Source organism: Microcaecilia unicolor, chromosome 3 (assembly GCF_901765095.1).
Source record: "Microcaecilia unicolor chromosome 3, aMicUni1.1, whole genome shotgun sequence".
NCBI classification, from domain to species: Eukaryota; Metazoa; Chordata; class Amphibia; order Gymnophiona; family Siphonopidae; genus Microcaecilia; species Microcaecilia unicolor.
Window position 1 is genome coordinate 5,280,497 of NC_044033.1, and position 17,757 is coordinate 5,298,253.

At 48.4% G+C, this 17,757-nt stretch overlaps 1 protein-coding gene across 2 annotated transcripts in view; it reads right to left on the bottom strand.

Annotated features, from left to right (window-relative positions):
* Positions 1–16,455: 16,455 nt before the first annotated feature.
* PARP1 (poly(ADP-ribose) polymerase 1) overlaps positions 16,456–17,757 on the bottom strand; it is a 210,030-nt gene continuing 208,728 nt past the window's right edge. For both annotated transcript variants that reach the window (XM_030195730.1, XM_030195729.1), the window contains exon 23: positions 16,456–16,959. In XM_030195730.1, the coding sequence (XP_030051590.1) occupies positions 16,878–16,959 (82 nt within the window). In that variant the 3' untranslated portion in view covers positions 16,456–16,877. The remainder of the gene's footprint in view (positions 16,960–17,757) is intronic.

Here is a 17,757-nt window from a genome sequence, read left to right on the forward strand (position 1 = left end):
ACACCCACGAATGCCATCACGATTGGGTCATTATCCATGTGGGTCCTGCTCTGTGTGTTCATCTTCAATGTCCAAAACAGACTTTGTCCACACGCGCACTGGAAAAATTTATCTATTAAGGCATCTATCTACTGCAATACGGAAAACGTGGACTACATAATACAGTGTCCATGTAATCTTATATCCTATATAATAATTCTCACCTCTAACGTTCTGAAGCTGCCTGGGACCGTGGCTTCCGCCGGAGGTGGTCTGCTTCATGCAGTAGATAACACTAACGTCACTGGCCTGGAAGCATTGAAGAGCGAGCAGGCACAGCGAGTCTGCTGCCTTCCCTTCTCTGAGCTCTGACTGTGGCCCCGCCCTTGCAGAAACAGGAAATGAGGGCGGGACCACAGTCAGAGCGAAGAGAAGGGAAGGCAGCAGATTCGCTGAGCCTGCTCGCTCTTCAATGCTGCCACCGGGACCCCGGTATGAGAGGGGGGGTTGGTGATTTTGGAGGGGGGGGCGACATGCACGTTGGGGGATGGGGGGAGGGAGGGGGGACTGGAACTCGGAGTGAAGGACAGTGATAGAGGGAGGGAGGAAGCCATGGAAATCAGATGGGAGGAAAGGGGGCCGTTGGACTTGGAGGGGACACAGGGAGAGAGCGAAGGGGGGGGGGGAGGAAAACCTTGCTAGCACCCGTTTCCTTTCATACAGAAACGGGCCTTTTTTACTAGTATGTACATAAAACAACAAGCAAAATTAGGATCAGAATGATTTAACTTAGTAATATTAGGAGAGGCAATGCACCACTGGTCCAGCACCTCACTGATTTAGCACACACTTTCTCAGATTTGAAATTTGTAGTGATCAAGACAGACTAGGATGGTCTGGTGGAAGTTTGGATATGGTACTGCTTAGATATGAACAGAGACTCATTTTTGAATTAGACACTGTATACCCAACAGGACTTAATGCAGAAAATGAATTTCTCCGAGGACAGCAGGCTGATTGTTCTCACATGTGGGTCGGCGTCCATGGCGGCCCCAGGAACGGAGATTTTACCAGTAAAATTCAGAAAACTTTGCGACAGCCAGCAGAGTGCGGGATGGACCACTGCACATGCGTGGCCATCTTCCCGCCCACGTCCGTTCCTGCTTCAGTTTTTCTTTTTCCGTGGTGGAGACTGGCTGCGTGTCAGTCTCTCTCCCTCATGCCCTAGAAAAGACTTAGGAATTCTTTTACCGCTTTCTTTTTGGTTTATATTGCCTTTTTTGTCTTTTTCTTTTTTCCAGTTAAAAAAAAAAGGAAACCCTCTTTTCTCTTAGTTTTTTCCTGTTAAGTTTCCTTTCATTTCCGTTGCGGCCTTCTTGGGCCGCCCATCCGCAGTGCTCCCTTTTTGTGCCCTCGGTCGGCACAATCGGGCCTTTTGAGTTCGCCACCACAATTTTTCCGCTGATGTCATCGAAGCCTCCTAGCGGCTTCAAGAAGTGTAGGTGCCAGCGGTTGATCTCGGGCACTGACCCGCACTCCTGGTGCATCCAGTGCCTTGGGCCCGACCATCGCTCAGACGCTTGCAAATTGTGTTTGTAACATACATAGTAACATAGTAGATGACGTCAGAAAAAGACCTGCACGGTCCATCCAGTCTGCCCAACAAGATAACTCATATTTGCCGCTTTTTGTGTATACCCTACTTTGATTTGTACCTGTGCTCTTCAGGGCACAGACCGTATAAGTCTGCCCAGCACTATCCCCGCCTCCCAACCACCAGCCCCTCCTCCCAACCACCGGCTCTGGCACAGACCGTATAAGTCTGCCCAGCACTATCCTCACCTCCCAACCACCAGCCCTGCCTTCCAACCACCGGCTCTGGCACAGACCGTACAAGTCTGTCCAGCACTATCCCCGCCTCCCAACCACCAGCCCCGCCTCCCCATCTTGACTAAGCTCCTGAGGATCTATTCCTTCGGCACAGGATTCCTTTATGCTTATCCCACGCATGTTTGAATTCCGTTACCGTTTTCGTTTCCACCACCTCCCGCGGGAGGGCATTCCAAGCATCCACTACTCTCTCCGTGAAAAAATACTTCGTGACATTTTTCTTGAGTCTGCCCCCCTTCAATCTCATTTCATGTCCTCTCGTTCTACCATCTTCCCATCTTCGGAAAAGGTTCGTTTGCGAATTAATACCTTTCAAATATTTGAACGTCTGTATCATATCACCCCTGTTTCTCCTTTCCTCCAGAGTATACATGTTTAGTTCAGCAAGTCTCTCCTCATACGTCTTGTAACGCAAATCCCATACGATTCTCGTAGCTTTTCTTTGCACCGCTTCAATTCTTTTTACATCCTTAACAAGATACGGCCTCCAAAACTGAACACAATACTCCAGGTGGGGCCTCACCAACGACTTATACAGGGGCATCAACACCCCCTTTCTTCTGCTGGTCACACCTCTCTCTATACAGCCTAACAACCTAGCTACGGCCACCGCCTTGTCACACTGTTTCGTTGCCTTCAAATCCTCAGATACTATCACCCCAAGATCCCTCTCTCCGCCCGTACCTATCAGACTCTCCCCACCTAACACATACGTCTCCGTGGATTTCTATTCCCTAAGTGCATCACTTTGCATTTCTTCGCATTGAATTTTAATTGCCAAACCTTAGACCATTCTTCTAGCTTCCTCAGATCCTTTTTCATGTTTTCCACTCCCTCCCGGGTGTCCACTCTGTTACAGATCTTAGTATCATCCACAATTCCATATCATCATGCTGATCAATCCATAGACTGGTGGGTTGTGTCCATCTACCAGCAGGTGGCAATAGAGAGCAATCCTTTTGCCTCCCTATATGTGGTCATGTGCTGCCTGAAACTCCTCAGTATGTTCTCTATCTCAGCAGGTGGTGGTCACATACAGCAGCAGCTCTGGCTAGGTCTCCAAGCCTAATTCTTAGGTTTTGTTGAGTACCTGGGGTTGAGGGCTCTTCTTGAGCAAGTGCAAACCTGGTGGTGCCAGGTCCCTCCTTTTCTCCCCCCTCCCACTGGCTCCGTTAAAAAAAAAAAATTTTTTTTGGACGTCCTTTAAGGGCGTTTATTTCAACGTTTATATCGGCGTTTATTGCAGCTGCTTACTGGGACACCAGTTCGTTACAGCTCGGAGCGAGAAGCAGGTAATTTTACCTTTTTATAGCGGGCAGGGGGTTCCCCGTTCGGTCTCCACGTGGCTTATGGCATCAGAGGGCGAGAGCGCGAAGATTCGCTCCCCCCGGACCGCGTGTGTGCATCTAACGGGGATGCGGGGGTTTTCAAAGCCTGAATCGCCTTTGTTGGGCATCAGTTTGGAGTCCGGTCAGTGTCCCGGTTCTTCCTCTGGTGCGGCGGTTTTTCCCGCCATAAGCGCCCATCCCCCGCTGCTCGCCCACTCCATGTTGGCCGGCCACTCTGCTCGGACGGCTTCTTCTTGGGCCGCCCTCGAGCTGGGAGACGTTAATGCTATGGTCGCCCTTGATTTGGGCGACGGCAAGGAAGCGGCAAAAGTTAAGTGCCGTTCTTCCCACGCAGCTCCTCGGAGTTTCGCGCCGGACGCCATTTTGGATGCGCAGCATGTTTCTCCCCCGCTCTTGCGAGCGCCGGTTGAGGGTGCGTCTAGGGCCGTGGCCCAGGAGGCAGAAGTGCACAGTCTAGGGGGTTTCTCCCCTGAGTTCTTTTTGCTGCTGCATCAGGCTTTTCTTATGATAAACGCTGCCCCGGCTCCCCCCTCTGATCAAGGGGCTGAGGCCTCCGGAAGCAAACGCCCTCAGGTGGACTTCCAGGCCCTAGAGGACTCGGTCTCCTCTGATGTAGATGAGGGCAGCGAATCTGAGTTCTCCCAACGGTCCTTTGGGGATTCCTTGGAGGAGACGGATTCCCGCTCGGATGGAGCGGATGAACCCTCTGCAGCACGGATCTTTCGCTCAGAGGATTTTCCAAACCTGTTAGTGCAGGCCATGAGCATTTTGAAGAGTTCCTCTCGGGAGGACGTCTCTCCCTCAGCCTCTGTTGGCTCTGCCATTATGCGGGGGACTAAGCGCCCGCCTAGAACCTTCCACGTGCATGAATGCACACCTTGATTTCGGCTCAATGGGATTTCCCAGAAGCGAGCCTTAAAGTGGCTAGGGCTATGTCTCGCCTCTATCCTCTGCCTGAAGGTGAACGGGAGGCCTTTCTTGGGCCTACCGTGGATTCTTTAATCACTGCGGTGACTAAGAAAACGGTGTTGCCGGTGGAAGGTGGCACGGCCCTAAAGGACGCCCAAGACAGGAGTTTGGAGGCGGCTTTAAAGTTGTCCTTTGAGACGGCTGCTTTAAGTTTACAGACCTCAATTTGTGGCTCCTATGTGGCCGGGGCGTGCCTGATGCTTGCGCAGCAGGCTTCCCCCTCGGATCCTTCCTTGAGGGCTGATTGGCCAGCCCTGGAATCGGGCTTGGCCTACTTGGCAGGCTGGCTGTATGATGTCTTGAGAGCCTCGGCTAAAGGTATGGCTCACACAGTCTCTGCACGGCGGTGGCTTTGGCTGAAGCATTGGTCTGCTGACCACGCCTCTAAGTCTCGCCTGGCTAAGTTGCCTTTTAAAGGCAAGCTGCTCTTTGGGGTCAAGCTGGACAAGATTGTGACCAATCTCGGCACGTCTAAGGGCAAGAGGTTACCGGAGGTCAGGGCTCGGGCCAATGCTGCCTGCCCCGGTTCCTCCAAAGGACTTGCCCGGGCAAGTCGAGCTCCGCTGCCCCCTCTTCCATCAAAAGGAATTTCTCCCCCAAGCAGCATTCCTTTCGCAGAGACCGCCATCCCGGAGGTGCCTCCTCCGGTCCTCCCCCAGGGTCTCGTACCCAATGACGGGGCACTGGTCCATGGCCCAGAGCAGATTGGAGGACGCCTATCCTCGTTTCTGAGCGAGTGGACCAGGGTAACTTCAGACGCTTGAGTACTGGAAGTCATCAGAGACGGCTACAAGCTAGAGTTCTGCCGACCCTTAAGAATCGGGTTTGTGCACTCTCCCTGCAAGTCTCCGGTCAAGCTGTGGCAGTGCAGCAGACTTTGGACAATCTGATCCGCCTGGGTGCGGTCGTTCCGGTGCCAGAAGATCACCCTGGCAAGGGACATTACTGCATTTACTTTGTGGTACCTAAGAAAGGAGGTTTTGTCCGGCCTATCCTCGACCTCAAAGGGGTCAATCGGGCTTTGGAAGTTCGGCACTTCCGAATGGAGACTCTCCGCTCTGTTATAGCGGCAGTGCAGGCAGGGGAGTTCCTGGCATCCTTGGACATCAAGGAAGCTTACTTGCATATTCCCATCTGGCCTCCTCATCAACGCTTTCCGCGTTTTGCAGTTCTGAGGACACTCCCAGTTCAGAGCCCTCCCTTTCGGGTTGGCTACTGCTCCGCAGACCTTCTCCAAGTTATGGTGGTCATCGCGGCCTTCCTATGCAAGAAAGGAGTACAAGTCCATCCTTATCTGGACGACTGGTTGATCCGAGCCCCCTCTTATGCAGAGTGCGGCAGAGCTTCAGACCGGGTGATTGCTCTTTTGAGCTCCCTGAGGTGGATCATCAACTGGGAGAAAAGCCAGCTGCGCCTGAGTCAGTCCCTGGAGTATCTGGGAGTTTGATTCGACCCCCAAGTGGGCAGAGTGTTCCTGCCGGACAATCGGATTGTCAAGCTTCAGGCTCAGGTGGACAAGTTCCTAGCAGCCTCTTCTCTTCGGGCTCGGGACTATGGGCAGCTGTTGGGCTCTATGACGGCCACGATGGAAGTAGTGCCCTGGGTCAGGGCCCATATGAGACCTATACAGCTCTCTCTGCTGCAGCGATGGACTCCAGCTTCGGAGGATTACGCTGTGCGCCTCCCCTTGGATCCAGCGATGCGCAAGGCGCTGAGCTGGTGGCTGAGGCCAGACAAGCCGTCCGCAGGAATGCCTCTTGTGACCCCAGAATGGGTTTTTCGTCACGGCGGACGCCTCTTTGTGGGGCTGGGGAGCCCACTGCTTGGGAAGGACAGCGCAGGGGCTCTGGTCCCCTGCAGAGGCAGAGTGGTCTATCAACCTCCCGGAACTCAGAGCCATTCGGTTGGCGCCTTTGGAGTTTCTCCCGGGCCTGGCGCTGAAGCCAGTACGGGTTCTGTCGGACAATGCCACGGCTGTGGCCTATGTCAATCGCCGGGGAGGTACCAGGAGCGCCCCTCTAGCCAAGGAGGCCATGAAGTTATGCCTGTGGGCGGAAGCAAACCTGGAACAGCTGTCGGCGGCCCACATTGCGGGAGTCATGAATATTGCTCAGGCGTTCTTGGACATCACGAAGCGCTGGGGCCAGCCGAGCCTAGATCTGATGGCGTCTTCAGCCAATTGCCAAGTGCCGCGCTTTTTCAGCAGAGGACGGGACCCTCGATCTCTGGGAGTAGGTGCTCTTCTCCCAGTGGCCGACACAGGAGCTCCTCTTTGTGTTCCCGCCTTGGCCCATGTTGGGCAGGGTGCTAGGCTGGGTAGCAAAGCATCCAGGCCGGATAATCCTGGTGAGTCCGGATTGGCCCAGACATCCCTGGTATGCGGACTTGATCAGGCTCTCAGTGGACAGACCTCTGCAGATGCCAGCGGAGCGGGGCCTGTTGCATCAGGGTCCCGTGGTGATGGAGGATCCCTCCCCCTTTGGTCTTACGGCCTGGCTATTGAGCGGCAGCGTCGGAGCAAGCAGAGCTTCTCAGACAAGGTCATCGCCACTATGCTGAGAGCGAGGAAGCGCTCTACTTCTACTGCTTACGCCAGGGTTTGGCGTACCTTTGCATCGTGGTGTGAGGCAGGCTCACTTTCTCCCTTCACTGCTCCAATTTCATCAGTGTTGGCGTTCCTGCAAGAAGGTCTGGAAAAAGGCCTGTCACTCAGTTCCCTTAAGGTCCAGGTAGCGGCTCTTGCTTGCTTCAGGGGTCGCCTGAAGGGTGTTTCCCTGGCATGGCAGCCAGATGTAGTGCGCTTTCTCAAGAGAGTTATTCACCTGCGCCCTCCTCTGCACGCAGTGGTACCTGCGTGGAATCTCAATCTGGTGCCAAGAGCCTTGCAGAAGCCGCCTTGTGAACCCTTGTCGAGGGCATCTCTGAAAGAATTGACGTTGAAAGCAGTCTTTTGGTGGCTATCACTCCAACCAGAAGAGTTTCCGAGCTCCAGGCGCTATCATGTCGAGAGCCCTTTCTGCAGTTCACTGAGGCAGGAGTGTCTATTCGCACAGTGCCTTCCTTCCTGCCCAAGATTGGTCCTCGCTTCCATGTGAATCAGCAGCTCTGTCTACCCTCCTTTCGTAGGGAGGACTACCCAGAGGAGTACTCTGCTCTCAAATATCTAGATGTGAGACGAGTCATCATCAGATACTTGGAAGTGACCAATGATTCCGGAAGTCGGATCATCTGTTTGTGCTGTTCGCAGGTCCTCGTAAGGGTCTGCAGGCTGCCAAGCCTACAGTTGCATGATGGGTCAAGGAACCCATTGCAATGGCTTATGTGGCCGCAGGGAAGGTGCCGCCTATCCAGCTGAAGGCTCACTCCACTAGAGCACAGGCGGCCTCGTTGGCAGAGGCCAAGTCAGTCTCCTTGGAAGAGATTTGTAGGGCGGCAACTTGGGCATCGGCTCATACCTTCTCCAGACATTACCACTTGACTGTGGCTGCTCGGGCGGAGGCCCGGTTTGGAGCTTCAGTGTTGCGTTCAGGGATTTCTGTGTCCCACCCTGGGTGAGTACTGCTTCGGTACATCCCACCAGTCTATGGATTGATCAGCATGATGATATGGAAGGTAAAATTATGTATCATACCTGATAATTTTCTTTCCATTAATCATAGCTGATCAATCCATAGCCCCTCCCAGATATCTGTACTGTTTATATTCTGGTTGCATTTCAGGTTCAAGTTTAGTCTTCAGTTCCTGTTCAGGAGGACTTCGTGTTCAAGTTTTTTCAATTGGATTCTTCAGGAGTTGAGACGATTTTGTGTTACAGTGAGCTGCTGCATTCCTCTCCCCTCCGTTTTACGGGGCTGGATTGAAACCTAATTTCTGCCGGCGCTCCCTCCCGCTTCGTGCGGCTGTAGGGCAGCTTTGTACCCCTCCCGCGGTTGCAGGATAAGCCAGATCCCCCCGCATTGGCGGGTGTGGTGTTCCTCCCCCGCTCCGCGGGGATGAGCTGAACGGATTCCCCTCCCCCACTTGTGTGGGGATGAGCTGGGTTGATTCCCCTCCCCCGTTTCGGCGGTGGTGAGCTGGGCAGAGTGTCCCTTTGTGGGTGTAATTCTCTGTGCTGAGTCCTGCGGATGGAGCTTTGATATCGACATACTGAGGAGTTTCCGGCAGCACATGACCACATATAGGGAGACAAAAGGATTGCTCTCTATCTCCACCTGCTGGTAGATGGACACAACCCACCAGTCTATGGATTGATCAGCTATGATTAATGGAAAGAAAATTATCAGGTATGATACATAATTTTACCATAGGCAAACATTACCTTCTAACCCTTCGGCAATGTCACTCACAAATATATTGAACAGAATCGGCCCCAGCACCGATCCCTGAGGCACTCCACTACTCACCTTTCCCTCCGATCGAATTCCATTCACCACCACCCTCTGGCGTCTGTCCGTCAACTCCGTTTGAGTTTGAAAAAACGGACACAAGCTTTGAGAAGAGCTCTTTGGGAACGTCTTTTCGGAGCTCCAACTGATTCTTCGGCGTCGATATCGACATTGGTACCGAGGTCAGCGGCGTCAATATCGCCGCTGGGGATGGCATCGACATCGGGAGCGCAGGTAATGGCTGTCGGGACATCACCATTAGCTGGGAGCAGCGAGCCTTCGAGTGGGTCTCCACCTGTCTCGAAGGCTCCTGCTGATACACTAACTTTCTATGGTTTTTGCAACTACATTCAATCTGGGTTACATAGTATATACAGGTACTTTATTTGTACCTGGGACAATAGAGGGATTTTATTTATTGCATTTATCTCCCACATTATCCCACCTATTTGCAGGCTCAACGTGGCTTACAGAGACCTGTTATGGCGTCGCCATTTCAGGATATCAAATACAATTGGTAGTACAAGATATTGGATGGGAAAAGAGAAATAAGCAGATAGTTAGTCGTGGTCAGGTGGGTTGGCGAAGTGGTAAATTTCAGCTATGGGCTTTCTTTGTAGGCCTTGTTGAAGAGATGCGTCTTCAGGGATTTACGGAAGTTAGAAATTTCGTTGATTGTTTTCAAGTCTGTTGGAAGTGCATTCCACATCTGCGTGCTCATGTAAAAGAAGGTGGTCGCATGTGTTAGTTCGTATTTTAGTCCTATACAGCTGGGGAAGTGTAGATTGAGAAATTTGTGAGAAGATCTTTTGGCATTTCGGGGGGGGGGGGGGGGGGGGCAGGTCTACGAGGTTTTGCATGTAGGTCGGGGCATCTCCGTGGATGATTTTGTGTACAATCGTGCAAATCTTGAACATGATACGTTCTTTCAGTGGGAGCCAGTGGAGTTTCTCTTAGGGGTTTTGCACTTTCATATTTATTTTTACCAAATATGAGTCTGGCAGCGGTGTTTTGGGCTGTTTGGAGTTCTTTGATGGTCTGTTCTTTGCAGCCAGTGTACAGTGTGTTGCAATAATCCAGGTGACTGGGGCATATTTTCAAAGCACTTAGCCTTCTAAAGTTCCATAGAAACCTATTTATTTTTGTTACATTTGTACCCCGCGCTTTCCCACTCATGGCAGGCTCAATGCGGCTTACAAGGGGCAATGGAGGGTTAAGTGACTTGCCCAGAGTCACAAGGAGCTGCCTGTGCCGGGAATCAAACTCAGTTCCTCAGGACCAAAGTCCACCACCCTAACCACTAGGCCACTCCTCCGCTATGGAACTTTGGAAGGCTAAGTGCTTTGAAAACATGCTAATTAGTACCATTGACTGTATCAGGTTACGGAAGACGGATCTCAGGAAGTAAGGTTTTACTCTTGAGTTTCCACATGGAGTGGAACATCTTTTTCGTTGTGTTCTTTACATGGGTTTCGAGTGTGAGGTTTCGGTCAATGGTGACTCCAAGAATTTTCAGATTATTCAAGACAGGAAGAGAAATGTTTGGAGTGGTTACGGTGGAGAAGCTGTTTGTGTTATGTTGTGAGGTGAGTACTAGACATTGTGTTTTTTTCAGCATTAAGTTTTAGCTGGAATGCATCTGCCCAGGAGTGCATGATTTGGAGGCTTTGGTTGATCTTCCTTCTTTCTTCCCTTACTCAGTCTCTGCACATTACTAATTGTATCTGATATCCTGGAATGATAATGTCATAACAAAACTATGTAAGCCAATTTGAGCCTGCAAATAGGTGGGGAAATGTGGGATACAAATGCAATAAATAATATCTTGTTGGTGATTTCCTTGAGATCGTGACTTGCCCAGCGTCACAAGGAGCTGCAGTGGGAATCAAACCCAGTTCCCCAGGATCAAAGTCCACTGCACTAACCACTAGGCTACTCCTCCACTGTGAACTCAAACAACATGGTTAGGACAGTTAATTGGATGGGGACCAATCCATTTTTGTGCCTCCATTGTGGTAGTGGTGGGGATCAGATTTAAGCAGTCTCATTATTAATACAAGGCTCAAGTGCACGGTCCCTCACCCACCCACGAAAACAGAGAATGATCAACTCAAGCATGATGCATACCTTAATGCTATTCTAATGAGGACTTTTTTAAAAAATTTGTATTTGTACATCTAAATATACAGATTTTTGCTACCACTACTTGATGTTCTGAGGTCACAGCATAGAACAGGCAAAGGAAATCATGTTCATTAAAGTGTCCCTCTGGCAGACACACTACCTATTAGAAAACAAAAATGAGACCTGTCTTCTTGGTGTGTGGATCCTGTGGGCCCTGCTGTAATGTGCTATTTTAGTTTTCACCCTCAAAGTAAGCCACTATCATATACCAAGTTCAATGTCCAGTAGGTTTCTACTGTCATTCACTTCTCCCCGCGTGTTGCAGACCTACTGATCCCTTATATGTTCCTTCCATGTGCTACGCTCTGATGCAGATAACCAGCTGCTTGTTCTCTCTTCAGTTAGACTGCATTTGGGTTCCTCTGCAAAGCTGTGTTCCGCTTTCAGGCTCCAAACCTGGGGGATTCCATGGCTGTCATTTAGAGGAACCATAACATATTCCATCATTTCGGTTCACTTTGAAGACCTGGTTGTTGAGGCAGGCATTTTGAGATTATTTGGTCCGATAGATTTATTTATATGCTTTATGTTGTGCTCTTCTATTTTTCTCTCTTATAAGCTCTTCAAATTTGTAATTTTTGTTTAATTGCTGTATGGCTGTTACATTGAAATATTGTAAACTGTTCTGATATGTTGTTAAAGGCAATATATCAAATAAAATAAATGTGCATGTTACATTTTCCACCTAGTGTTAAAGCTGCAGTATAGAACTGAATGTTGCTATTATCTCTCCAGCATGTGGTATTTACAAAACCAGTTCAATGATATTTGGATTTGCTTTTTTGTCTCTTATAGCACAAGACACAGAACATGATGGCAGATCATGGAACTTGATTTGGTAGCCTGAGACCATACAGCCTATTAAATCTGCTCATGCAAATCCATAGCCTAGTCTCTACAATACTTTCTTCCCTCTGAGATCCTAGGACTTCTATATATGTATACCTTGGAGATATTTCAAAGGCTTATATCATACATCTCTCCTTTCCCAACTCTTCTCCCAGGGTATGCAAGCTTAGATCTTTTAAAGAATGTCCCCATACCCTTTATGACAAAAGGCTGCTGACCATTTTAGTAGGCACCATTTAAACTCACTCCATCTGGTTAAAACTTGCATCATGGGAAAACTGTGCAAATTTTGCTTTGCACAATTGTGCAGAATTACCTATTTAGCTATGCGAAATTACTGTTCCCTCACAGAGCAAGGAAGAGATGAACCAGCAGGAGCAAAGCAGTGAGGACAAAGACAGGATAAAAACTCTTAGCAGAGAAGCCCAGAGGAGAGTAGCAAAGCCTTCCATTCTATGCCTCCACTCTGCAAGTGGAAGCTGCAGAATCTTTACTTAGGTAGGCCACGTGTATCTTGGAACCCTGCGGGACTAGTGCTGGGCAGACTTATATGGTCTGTGCCAGAGCTGGCGGCGGGACTGGTAGTTGGGAGGCGAGGATAATGCTGGGCAGACTTATATAGTCTGTGCCGGAGGTGGGGTTGGTGGTTGGGAGGTGGGGATAGGGCTGGCCAGACTTATATGGTCTGTGCCCTGAAGAGGACAGTACAAATAAAAAAGTAGCACATATGAATTTATCTTCTTGGGCAGACTGGATGGACCGTGCAGGTCTTTTTCTGCCGTCATCTACTATGTTAAAAGGAAACTTTTGAACTGAGGGCTAAGCCTGGCCAATTGTGCTGCATTGTTGAAAGACAGAATTGTAACTCTGGGACTACAGGCCAGAAGCAAGCTGTTTGTGCGAGACATAACAACACACCATGGCCCTGCAGGTGGCAGCCATGGAAGAGTATGTCTGAACAAACTAACTACTCTTGGTGTGTTATTTTCTCCTGGCCTGTGAGAGGAACAGGTCACCCATTTTTCTGTTCTTAAATAAATTTGTTTATGCCACCTTAAAACCTCTCTATGGCTCAAGGCTCCAGGACTGCCCTTGCTCACGCTACTACAGCCATCTTAAGATCATCAGATATGATCCTCCCCAAATCCTACTACTACTATTTAGCATTTCTATAGTGCTACAAGGCATAAGCAGTGCTGCACAAACATAGAAGAAAGACAGTCCCTGCTCAAAGAGCTTACAATCTAATAGACAAAAAATAAAGTAATCAAATCAATTAATGTGTACAGGAAGGAGAGGAGGGTAGGTGGAGGCGAGTGGTTACGAGTCAAAAGCAATGTTAAAGAGGTGGGCTTTCAGTCTAGATTTAAAGGTGGCCAAGGATGGGGCAAGACGTAGGGGCTCAGGAAGTTTATTCCAGGCGTAGGGTGCAGCGAGACAGAAGGCGCGAAGTCTGGAGTTGGCAGTAGTGGAGAAGGGAACAGATAAGGATTTATCCATGGAGCGGCGTGCACGGGAAGGGGTGTAGGGAAGGACGAGTGTGGAGAGATACTGGGGAGCAGCAGAGTGGGTACATTTATAGGTTAGTAGAATAAGTTTGAATAGGATGTGAAAATGGATAGGGAGCCAGTGAAGCGACTTGAGGAGAGGGGTAGTATGAGTAAAGCGACCCTGGCGGAAGACGAGATGGGCAGCAGAGTTTTGAACCGATTGGAGAGGGGAGAGGTGACTAAGTGCGAGGCCAGCAAGAAGCAGATTGCAGTAGTCTAAACGAGAGGTGACAAGGGTGTGGATGAGGGTTTTGGTAATGTGCTCGGAAAGAAAGGGGCGGATTTTATGGATGTTGTAAAGAAAGAAATGACAGGTCTTGGCGATCTGCTGGATATGAGCAGAGGAGAGAGAAGAGTCAAAGATGACCCCAAGGTTTCGAGCTGAGGAGACAGGGAGAATGAGAGAGCCATCAACAGAAATAGAAAACTATTACTACTACTATTAAACATTTCTATAGCGCTACTAGACTTATGCAGCGCAGCGTAGAAAACGGGGGGAGTGGGGAGGTGGGTTTGGGGGGAAAAATGAGAAGATCGGTTTTGGTCATGTTTAATTTCAGGTGGCGTTGAGACATCCAGACAGCAATGTCAGACAAGCACGCTGAAACTTTGGTTTGGATGCAAGGTGAGATATCAGGGGTAGAAAGGTAGATTTGGGAGTCATCAGCATAGAGATGGTAGGAAAAGCCATGGAATGAGATTAATGAACCAAGGGAAGAAGTGTAGATAGAAAAGAGGAGGGGACCAAGAACAGAACCCTGAGGTACGCCGACAGGCAGAGGGATAGAAGTAGAAGAGGATCCACCAGAGTGAACACTAAAGGTGCGGAGGGAGAGGTAGGAAGAGAACCAGGAAAGGACAGAACCATGGAATCCAAGTGAGGACAGGGTATCGAGAAGTATGCTGTGATCAACAGTGCCAAAAGCAGCAGAAAGATCAAGAAGAATGAGGATGGAATATTGACCTCTGGATTTAGCCAGTAATAGGTCATTGGAGACTTTAGTAAGCGCAGTTTCAGTTGAGTGGAGAGGGCGAAAACCAGATTGTAGTGGGTCAAGACTAGCATGTGAGGAGAGAAAATCAAGGCAGCGGTGAACAGCACGCTCAAGTAATTTGGAGAGAAAAGGGAGGAGGGAGATGGGTCGGTAATTAGAGGGACAAGTAGGGTCAAGTGAAGGCTTCTTAAGCAGAGGTGTGACCACAGCATGTTTAAAGGCAGTAGGGACAGTTGCAGTGGAAAGTGAGAGGTTGAGAATGTGACAGATAAAAAGAATAAGAGCAGGTGAGATGGCATTAAGAAGGTGGGTGGGAATGGGATCAGAGGAACAGGTGGTACATTTTGAGGAAGAAAGGAGAAGTGTAGTTTCCTCTATAGTAACTTCAGGAAAGGAGGAAAAGGAATGAAAGGAAGGAGAGAGAGGGGAACGGACTAGTGGAGGGAGAGGTGGCGAGGTAGAGAATTCAAGGTTTATCTTTTGAACCTTGTCGTGAAAGAATTCAGCAAGGGTCTGAGGAGATAATGAAGGGGGAGTTGGGGGGAGGGGGCACCTTGAGAGAGTTCAATGTGGTGAAGAGAAGTCGAGGGTTAGAGCCTTGGTCAGTTGGATATAATAATCCTGTTTGGCGCGTAAAAGAGCAGATTGGAAGGAGGTCAGCATGAACTTAGTGTAAGAAATCAGCAAGGGCCCGAGATTTCCGCCAGAGGCGTTCGGCGGAGCGGGTACAGGAACGTAGGTAGCGGATATTAGAAGTCAGCCAAGGTTGGGGTTTTGTACGCCTTATAGGGCGGGTCATCAAAGGTGCAAGTGTGTCTAAGGCAGAGGATAGAGTATTGTTGTAAGAAGAAACAGCCTTGTTGACAGACGTGGATGGTGCCACAGTAGAGAGGAGGTTTGAAACATGGGAGGATAGAGATGAAGGGTCAATATCCTGAAGATTCCTAGATAAATTAGATAAGATAGGACGGGAGTGGGAGGGAGGAGATTTAAATGTGAAAGTTATAAGATGGTGATCAGAGATGGGAAGATCAGAGGCAAGGAAACTAAAGGGTGAACACACCTTTTATGTACACAAAATTTCTTCACCCACATACTGTACTGTTCCTTTTGTTTTCTGCAGTCCAAATACATGACTTTGCATTTTTTTTCAACATTAAAGCTTAGCTTCCAAATGCTAGACTATACCTCAATCTTCAGTAGATCTCAAATAAACCTTTCCTGATAGCCCCTTTCAAAATAATGCTTACAAGAATATTGAAAAGAAACCAAGCCAACAACTGACCCTGTGACAGAGTCACTGGTAATATCCTTTTCCTTGGAGTAAATTCCATTCACCACTACTCTGTTGCTTCTCAACCAGTTTCTAAGCCTTTGGGGCCTATAAATAGTTTATCTAAGTCATCTCAGCAAACTGTTCAAAAGCTTTGCTGAAATTAAGTACAGTATATCATATTTAGCTCTATCACCATCCTACTCTCTGGTCACCCAAAAGAACTGAATAGATTCTTCTGATAAGACTACTACTGCTAAAACCATGCTGCCTTCTACTGAATTCCAGAAACTGCTGTTTCAGCAGCAATTCCATCAATTTACCCACCAGTAAGGTCAAGACTACTGGGCCAATAGGTCTTAGCATCCTCTAATTCCGCATGTTCTTACACATTGGTTGGAGTGTGTGAAATGGGTTCAGGAAGCAGCAGTGGCATAACAAGACCTACTATTTTGAATGAGCCCAGAGCTAACTTAGATGGGCCCTTCCACAACATGGCATTGCATATCCCCCCCCAAGATATGAAAAATAATATAGATTTTTTTCTCCCATCCCACATCAACATCTCTCCTCTTCAGTGAGGTGTCAGCATCTGACTGCCCGTCACTGAACCCTGTACCTCCCTGGTGTACCTTACAGGTGTCCCCAGCGCCTGCAGTGATTCAATTGCTGCTGCCTGTGCCAGCTCTGCAGGCTTCTATCGGCCAGGTCCCACCAGACAGGAAATGATGAAAGCAAGAGCAAGACCCAGCCGATGGAAGCCTGCAGAGCTGCAGCAGGCGCCAGGGACACCTGTAAGATACACCAGGGAGGGGCGGGGTTCAACGATGGGCGTGCAGATACTGGAACGCTGCGGAGGAGAGATGTTGATGTGGGGTGCTGCCGCTGCGTGGGCCTGTGCCCACCCATAACTACACCAACTGGGAGGCAGCCATATGCTGATTGAAAGACAATACTGTGGAGCCCAAAAGAGATCATTGGTAATTCTGAAACAAATCAAGGGTTGCTCCTTTCTATCGTAGAAATTTTTTTAAAAATAGTAAAAGTTAACTTTTATTTTTTACTTTAAAATAAAGGCATGTAACATTCATTCAAAGTCAAAACTATAGAAGCATATTTTCAACAAAATACAGATTTCCTTAAATGTTGTTGATGTAGGGAGGCAGCCATGTGTGTACACATTCATACAATCTTCTCCACTCCCCCTTTCTACTTTATTTTCTTCTTTGTCAGTTACAAAGTCTCACATGCTTAAATCAGCTTGAGTATGGGAAGTGTTTGCATTCAAGTTTAAATAGATTTCTGTGAATCTGCAAAGTTGTTTCAGCAAAAGCTATCAGTCTTTAGCAGCTCAAATTGTAAATAAGTCAGAAAGGAAAGTTGACATGTCTGAATACTGTACATCAACTCTATATAGCTATAGCAGCTTGTTACTGAGGGCACTCTGGACCTGTTCACCAAAGTGGTGTCTTATAGTTGAACTTCAGCTTCAGCAGGTACTTCAGGTTGACCTGAGCAACATCATAGACAATATATCTGGAAAGAAGCAGTCAAGGAACATATGGGTAGTTCTCACTCCTTCTGTACCACTGAAAATGCAAAGAGACTGCAGAAGTAGGAGAGCAAAATCAATCCCAAACATGAGCTTATGCAGCAGGTCAGCAAGGCTGGAGGAAACATCAGTACTGTTGAAGATGTACAGCAGAACATTAAGATAATACCCTTTGCAACCGGCCTTAGGTAAGCTTTCCTGAAAACATTCCGGAACTTGGTGCAATCCATGGTACTCACCCACACCGACTATTGTAATAGTATTTTCTTAGGCTGCAAGACCCATATCCTGAAGAAACTTCAGACTGCCCAGAATACAGCAGCAAGACTCATTTTTGGCAAATCACAATTTGAAAGTGCAACACCTCTTCGTAAAAAACTTCACTGGCTCCCTATCAGAGAACGAATCGACTTCAAGGTTCATACATTAATCCACAAGATTATCTACGGTGAATCTCCGGGCTATATGCGCAATCTGATTGACCTTCCCACCAGAAACATGTCTGTAACTTCACGAACTTACCTTAACCTACATTACCTCAGCTATATGGTAACCTGTACTGTAGAAAACCGTTAGCATCATATATATGTTAGCTGAAGGTTCTAATGCATGCTTATTAGGTTTATCATTAGTATTATGATAACATTGTATTGTATCTCTCGTTTTTGAATTCCAGTGCTACTAATTATGTTTTTAAGGGAACTGTTAGGAGAGAGTATGTGTGAGAGAGAGTGATTGAGTATGTGTGAGAGAGTGAATGAGTATGTGTCAGAGAGAGAGAA